The sequence below is a fragment of the Poecilia formosa genome, unplaced genomic scaffold (assembly GCF_000485575.1).
Source record: "Poecilia formosa unplaced genomic scaffold, Poecilia_formosa-5.1.2 Scaffold582, whole genome shotgun sequence".
NCBI classification, from domain to species: Eukaryota; Metazoa; Chordata; class Actinopteri; order Cyprinodontiformes; family Poeciliidae; genus Poecilia; species Poecilia formosa.
The window spans coordinates 14,842-21,606 of NW_006800521.1; the positions used below are offsets into that span (position 1 = coordinate 14,842).

At 36.1% G+C, this 6,765-nt stretch overlaps 1 protein-coding gene and 2 long non-coding RNA genes across 10 annotated transcripts in view; 2 read left to right on the top strand and 1 right to left on the bottom strand.

Moving 5' to 3' along the window:
* Nucleotides 1–651: 651 nt before the first annotated feature.
* LOC107834315 (uncharacterized) overlaps nucleotides 652–6,765 on the bottom strand; it is an 18,724-nt gene continuing 12,610 nt past the window's right edge. The window contains exon 2 of the long non-coding RNA XR_001660104.1: nucleotides 652–718. This is a non-coding gene — a long non-coding RNA (uncharacterized LOC107834315). The remainder of the gene's footprint in view (nucleotides 719–6,765) is intronic.
* The window catches only part of LOC107834314 (uncharacterized), a 12,084-nt gene continuing 6,194 nt past the window's right edge, over nucleotides 876–6,765 (top strand). Inside the window, exon 1 of the long non-coding RNA XR_001660103.1 lies at nucleotides 876–1,200. This is a non-coding gene — a long non-coding RNA (uncharacterized LOC107834314). The remainder of the gene's footprint in view (nucleotides 1,201–6,765) is intronic.
* Nucleotides 3,657–6,765, top strand: part of LOC103129822 (gastrula zinc finger protein XlCGF8.2DB-like) — a 13,450-nt gene continuing 10,341 nt past the window's right edge. For 3 of the 8 annotated variants that reach the window (XM_016665421.1, XM_016665425.1, XM_016665424.1), the window contains exon 1: nucleotides 3,783–4,040. In XM_016665421.1, coding sequence (XP_016520907.1) covers nucleotides 3,950–4,040 — 91 coding nt within the window. In that variant the 5' untranslated portion in view covers nucleotides 3,783–3,949. Of the gene's footprint in view, nucleotides 4,041–6,765 lie in introns of all 8 variants that reach the window. The other 5 variants (XR_001660102.1, XM_016665426.1, XM_016665427.1 and 2 more) reach the window with 5 other exon arrangements.

The following is a 6,765-nucleotide window of genomic DNA, read 5'->3' on the forward strand; positions in this document are numbered from 1 at the left end:
GGGATCTAAAACACCATCAGATAAAAGAAGAGGAGAATCTAAAACACCAGCAGATTAAAGAAGAGCAGGAGGATCTAAAACACCAGCAGCTAAAAGTGGAAGAGAAAGAAGTTTACTGCAGTCAGGGTGAAGAACAGATTGAATTAAAACAGGAGACTGATACCTGCATGGTGTTTCCTGCTGATGAGCAAACATACCAAACTGAATCAGAACAAAACAGGAACCAAGTCATCTTCCAGGAACCTGCTGAAGCTGAGAACCAAAATCAGGAAAGAAGGAAACCTTTCTCATGTGTCATCTGTAAAAGAGGTTTCTCTGGTAAATATGCTCTTAATATTCACATTAGAACTCACACTGGTGAAAAGCCATTTTCATGTGGGAACTGTGGAAAAAGTTTTGGTCAGAAAAAGCATTTAACTCGGCACATGATGATTCATACTGGTGAAAAGCCGTTTTCATGTGTGAACTGTGGAAAAAGTTTTAGTTCCAAACATATATTAACTCAGCACATGATGATTCATACTGGTGAAAAGCCGTTTTCATGTGTGAACTGTGGAAAAAGTTTTAGTCACAAACGTATATTAACTCAGCACATGAGGATTCACACTGGTGAAAAGCCGTTTTCATGTGTGAACTGTGGAAAAAGTTTTAGTCAGAAAGTTAGTGTAACTCGGCACATGATGATTCATACTGGTGAAAAGCCGTTTTTATGTGGGAACTGTGGAAGAAGTTTTAGTTACAAACAGCATTTCACTCAGCACATGAGGATTCACACTGGTGAAAAGCCGTTTTCATGTGGGAACTGTGGAAAAAGTTTTAGTCACAAAGTTAGTTTAACTCGGCACATGATGATTCACACTGGTGAAAAGCCGTAGAACTATTTTCCATATATGTCCTATGTTGAGGATTATTATAAAAGTCATCTAGATGAAAACTGGAGGGCTTTCTTGTCTATAAAGTGGTGAAATGGTTAAATTTTTTTAAAATTAAATGTGATAATTTGGATCTTGTTGGATACTTTGAGATGTACAAGATGAATTTGAAGTATTGATTTGCATTATTCTGTATGGGGAGAATGAGTGGAGTGAATGAGGTTGACTTTAATACATTTTTAATCCAAAATGTGCTGTTATGCACTATTTGTAGATTTTCATTAATTGTTTTACACTTTGAAATTTACTATATTAACATTTTTTATAGGTTTGTCCTTAAAGCAAAACTAAACTGAAACTGATGCTGTTTGTTTAGAATTATATTAACCAGTCTATATAAAAGCTTTTCAAATAAATTAACATGTCTTACTTAGAAAATGCAATAAACAATATAAACTTATTTTCCTTCATTGATCTTGATTGTACAAATTATGTGTGATTATTGTCTCCAATAATTTGGTGTGTCGCTTGTCTTAGATGTATAATTTTCTATTTTCTGCTGTGGCTGTTTTCTATTAAAGATCTTTGTTTAAAGTTGAAACTAATTTAAACTATAAACAAATAGATATGTTTGTTTAAGTCTTTCCGAAGTCACTTGATCACTTGCATTTCCTTTGAAAATGTAGTGCGAGTGCTGAACGCTTCTGCTGAAATTTGCAGAAATATTTGAGTTCAAGTACATAATCATGCATACAGTTTAAAAAATAAGTCTCTAAAATTAAACAGAATTAAAGTTAAAATAGATGTAGTTGATTTTATTTCGAAATAATTCGAGAAGTAAAACGTATCAGAATTTTTAATATAAATTTAACAATCATTTAATAGTATTTAATCCTCGAGTGACATTCTGGTCCACACTCCATACCAGATGGTGGCGATAATGCACCATGTTCTTTACTTGCCAACCACCAAAAAACAAAGAAAAATCAGTATTTTTTTTTAAATTTACAATAATATGTACAAGTTACATAAACGGTAGCAAAAAAGACTAGGCTTAAGGAAGGTAAAGAGCAAATATAAACAGGAAAAGGTTAAATACAGCAACTAGGGCAAATTACATGAGAAATTCTGTACAAATTGAAGTAGTCTTTAAAGCTTTACTATTGGTACAGTACTTCAGAAAATACAAATATGAAGAAACATGGGCACAAAAAGCATTAATTTTGGGTTTCAACTTAAGAAATTTGCATATGTGGATATTAAATTTTTGTAAAATTAATATTAAATTTATAACAAATACTTAATTTTTTGGAGAATTTAAACAGAAAAAGACACATAATATAGTTTTAAAGTTAAACGGTACGTCTATTTCCAATTTTCTTTTTAAGAGTAAAAAAATATCTTTCCAAAATATTTGAATACAAGAGCAGTCCCAGAAAAGATGAGTGATGGTTTCCTCAGAATTGTGACAAAATGAACATAGAGGATTTGCATTAGAGTGATATTTAAATCTTTGACTATTAACAGGATAACATCTATGTAGAATCTTTAGAAACACTTCTTGAATCTTATTAGATATTATGTATTTTTTCAGCAATAACCAAACATCTTTCCAACAACTGTCATTAAATATATTGTCCCAAAAAAGGTAGAAGCTGGTTTGCTTATATGATGTCTTATTATTAGTTCTCTAAAACATTTCTTAGATTTTCTACTTAAAAATGGGTCAGAGTTACCAATGAATAATTGTTAAGTAATCAGTATGGTGTCGAACAGAGGATGACGATAACATTTTCACCACTGAAGTAACGGCATCAAGTACAATTGCAAATTCTTTAGGCAGTACAGAAAAATACACGTGGTCAGAAATTCATCATAAGACTAAGTATTACCTTCTTTGTTGAAAAGTTGATGTACACAAACAATGCCTCTGTCAAACCATTTTTTAAAGAAAAAATTATTCATGTTATTATTCATCAGCAGATGTCTTTGTTATTCCAAATATAGTATTTGTGTGGGGAAAAGTTATGTTTATGTATTAAATTCCAGCATAGCAGTAGCTGTTTATGGAAACTGGAAAGTTTAACTGGGATTTTTTTCAGTACTATAGTTTAATCTTGTAGAAGCCTAAATTCAATTTTAGTTCATTCAGACCTTTAGGACAAATTATGTTTATATTTCTTATGGTAATTTGTTTATTTGGATAAAAATGATTAAAAGTTAAATCTCTATTGCATACTAATTTGTTATACAGGACTAAGGCCTTCTTGTAAATTTGCATATGTAATTGCAGTTAAGGATTTTAGTTTGTGGCCAGGCAGAATCAGTTGGGCAGTTGGCTATTAACTCGGCACATGATGATTCACACTGGTGAAAAGCCATTTTCATGTGTGAACTGTGGAAAAAGTTTTAGTCACAAACAGAATTTCACCCAGCACAGGAAGATTCACACTATATCAGAATTTTTTGAAGAAGCTCCTTCTGATGACATCATAGCTAAAAATTGATTTTTGGTTCCACCTACCGACGGCTTGACTTTCGCTCTCAATAAGCCACAGGATGGGCGGAAACCAGAGGTAACTCCGAACAAAGCAGCAGCATTGTGGATATACGGATACTATAGGAAAAGTTTATTATCTGGTGAAATGAATAAACTATGAAACTTGTGGCGGGATGTAGGAGATACCAATCAGAAGACAATATTAACTTTGGATTTGTGGAAAACTGGAATATTAATATTGTATTTGTTTTATTTAAAGTTGAATAAAAATTTTACGTTTTTCGAAGAGAACTGGCATTGCATGAGAAATCTTTAGATGTGAGGATCGTATGATCCACAAGGTGGCGGTAAAGCAACGGGACGAATGCAGACAGTCATGAAATCCCAAAGAAGGAGAGGAGAAAAAGGAGGAAGAAGACGACAAAGGACGGACCGTGGATTGTTTTGTTGAATATTTGAGTGTTTCTCTAAAAAATATCTTAAGTCCAGTTTAAACGAGTTTATCAACGAGCAGATAACTGCTGCTGAAGAAACTTTCACAGAGTTTAAAGAAATCATCGTCAAGTCGGAGGAAGAGATGGATGATCAGCGCAGACTGCTTGATTTCTCCCTGATTCCCCAGATAATCTTACACCGGATAGGTAGGAAACACCAGCGTTTGGATGAAGGTTAATGTATGCACCGTTCTGCATGAGGATCATTTTAATAAATGTGCTTTTCCCATATAAAATGTTTTTTTCACGGGTAAATGAACGCAGACGTCACAATTACGCTGTGAGAATGGCTTATTTATGTAGAACAAGGGTGTCCAAAGTCGGTCCTCGCGGAGGTGTTGTGCAAAAATCTGTTCCCCCTGTGAAAATCTGTTCCCCCTGTGAAAATCTGTTCCCCCTGTGAAAATCTGTTCCCCCTGTGTCGGGAGCGCGAATTGCAGCCAAAGAGGCGGATCCGGCGGATCTGACCATTTTCACGGCGCTTCTGATTGATTTCTCGGTATAAAACTGCTCATATAATCATGTCAATGTTGTAACTTTTAGTTTAATCGGCAGCTACCAAAATTTAAAAAAATAAATAAACGTGGTCTTGTGAGGGTGTCTTTTTACGCTATTTTGTGTTACTTTAAACTCGAAGAGAATCGATCTTTTTTCAACTTTTGTCTCTTAAGCCTGACAAATAAAAGTCAGCCAACAAACACAGGTTTCCAACACGTAGTGTGCATTTATAATTGTTAATTTCTGATACAAGAGGATGGAAGCTGGCTGATAGCAGGGCACCAAAACAAAGACTTCCTGAAAAGATCAGAGTGTAGACTTTTTGGTAAATCCCGTTCTAATGTAAAATATAACAGATTACTGGATTAAGGAAATTTCTAGCATGCTATGACACACATTTTTTTTAGAATTTGGAAACAGTTGCTTTTTATTTTCCAAAGTTATGGGGGGGAGGAGATTAGAGAATGGATATTCCAGCCGCCTGAAATAATCTGACCCCCCCACATAGATTGGAAACAAATTAATTTACCTGCAAGTCTTTAAATGTGTTGATTCCTCTCTTCATCAACAACAAATCCTGTGATTTTGAAAACTTTTGCTCTTTATTTGCTAAAGTTAGGAGGGGAGAACAAATATTTAGCCAAACACCTGGCCCCTAAAAGCAACACTTGCTTCCCTACCTGGCCTTCTCTGACTCAACACTTTCTGGTCTCTCCAATCACACCACACACATACCAAATATTAATAATAAAAAAAAAAACACACAGAAATTATGTGAATATCCTCCTTCGGCCTGTGACCGACCAACTCAATTTTACATTTTGCATCTAGAAGAAAATATATATGTTTAAGAGTTTCATTGCCTCCCCTCATCGACAACACTGATTATTTGCTTGGTAAATAAATCATCTGCACAGTCACTTGACATGTGATACAGATTAATGTAGACCTAATAACATTGGTGCAACGATCCGCTGTTTTCCCATTTTAGCTTCAATGCTAGTTAATACACACACCAATGTGTGTGCAGGGGTGAAAGTAAGGGGGTACGGCAGGGTACTGCATACCCCTAAAAGATTTAGTGGGGGTATGCAGTACCTGCAAGAGAGAGGAGGGGCTGTAAAAAAATCAACGGGTTCACTGTGCAGCTGTGAGTGCACCCACTAATCAGCCGTGAGTGATTAGTTTTTCAAGAACAATCTAAAACACGACTTAATCAGTTAATAAATAACTTTTTTCCCATTTCATATTGTTTCTGAACTGTTCATGCTTTGCGAGAGCAGCGGTGCAACACTTCGATCGCGGAAGGTTTTGAGTCGGTCTCGGCATTAGGTGACAATCTGAACACCGCCAGGAGGCTGAGACCAGCAGGTCCTCCTCTGATTGGCTTAAAACGTTCATAACTTTATTAAATAACAACAACAAAAAAAATCAACAAAACGTGTTCAAATTAATGACCCAACAACAACAATAATCTCTGTAATTATTGTTTCAACAAGGTGTTGCAAAATAAATATCAAGGCTGAAAACCTAATATCGGACTGAATGTTATGTTTTTAACGTAATCTCTGGTCGGCTTGTGGAGCGCAGGAGGTTGCCATGACAACACCCTGCCAGCATGCCTAGGTGGGCCCCATGTGGGGGAAAGGAGGGTTGATATATGGGTCCCATATGGGTTTGTCCGCGGGTTCCACGATGGCCCCACATGGGTTTGCCCCTGTAGGGCCACAGCCCACATGGGCCCTATATGGTGGTGGCCCACATGGGTTTGTCCATTTAGTGCCCATGTAGGGCCCATGTGGGCTGTGGCCATACGTCATTCACAACAAACAAATGGCTTCTACCGCGACAATTATGTGAAATTAAATTAATTGTCTAATATAAAAAAATAGTTTGGTGCTGTCGGGCTCAGAGTCTGAGAGGCTTTTCCTCTATCAAAAAAAAAATTTTGGCTCTTATTTAGTGGAAATACTGATGTTGATGAGATTTTCTCCAAAATTATAAACTTTTTCAACCTTTATAGCTCCACTGCTGAAAATGAGGAGCTAACATTCACAAATGAGAGTGAAATAAAATCCAGTCCAACATCTGGTTTGAGGTGATTCCTCTGGAGCCTGTTGGAGGAAAAATATCCCAACTTCAGAAGATGTGCTTTTAACCTAACAGAGCTCTGTGGTTCCTCCTATCAGTGTGAGACTCAGGGTGAGGAGGCGCCATGTTAGGAAGAGAAGTGGAAGCTGCAGGATTTTCAGAACAAACAGGTCATGATGCTACGCTACTGATTATCCCTCTGTCTGGACACAGGATCAATATAACCAGTTTAAAGGCTAAAATGAATGGATATATGCCAGACATGGAAAACTGGGATGCACTCCCAGTTTTATATATATATATATATATA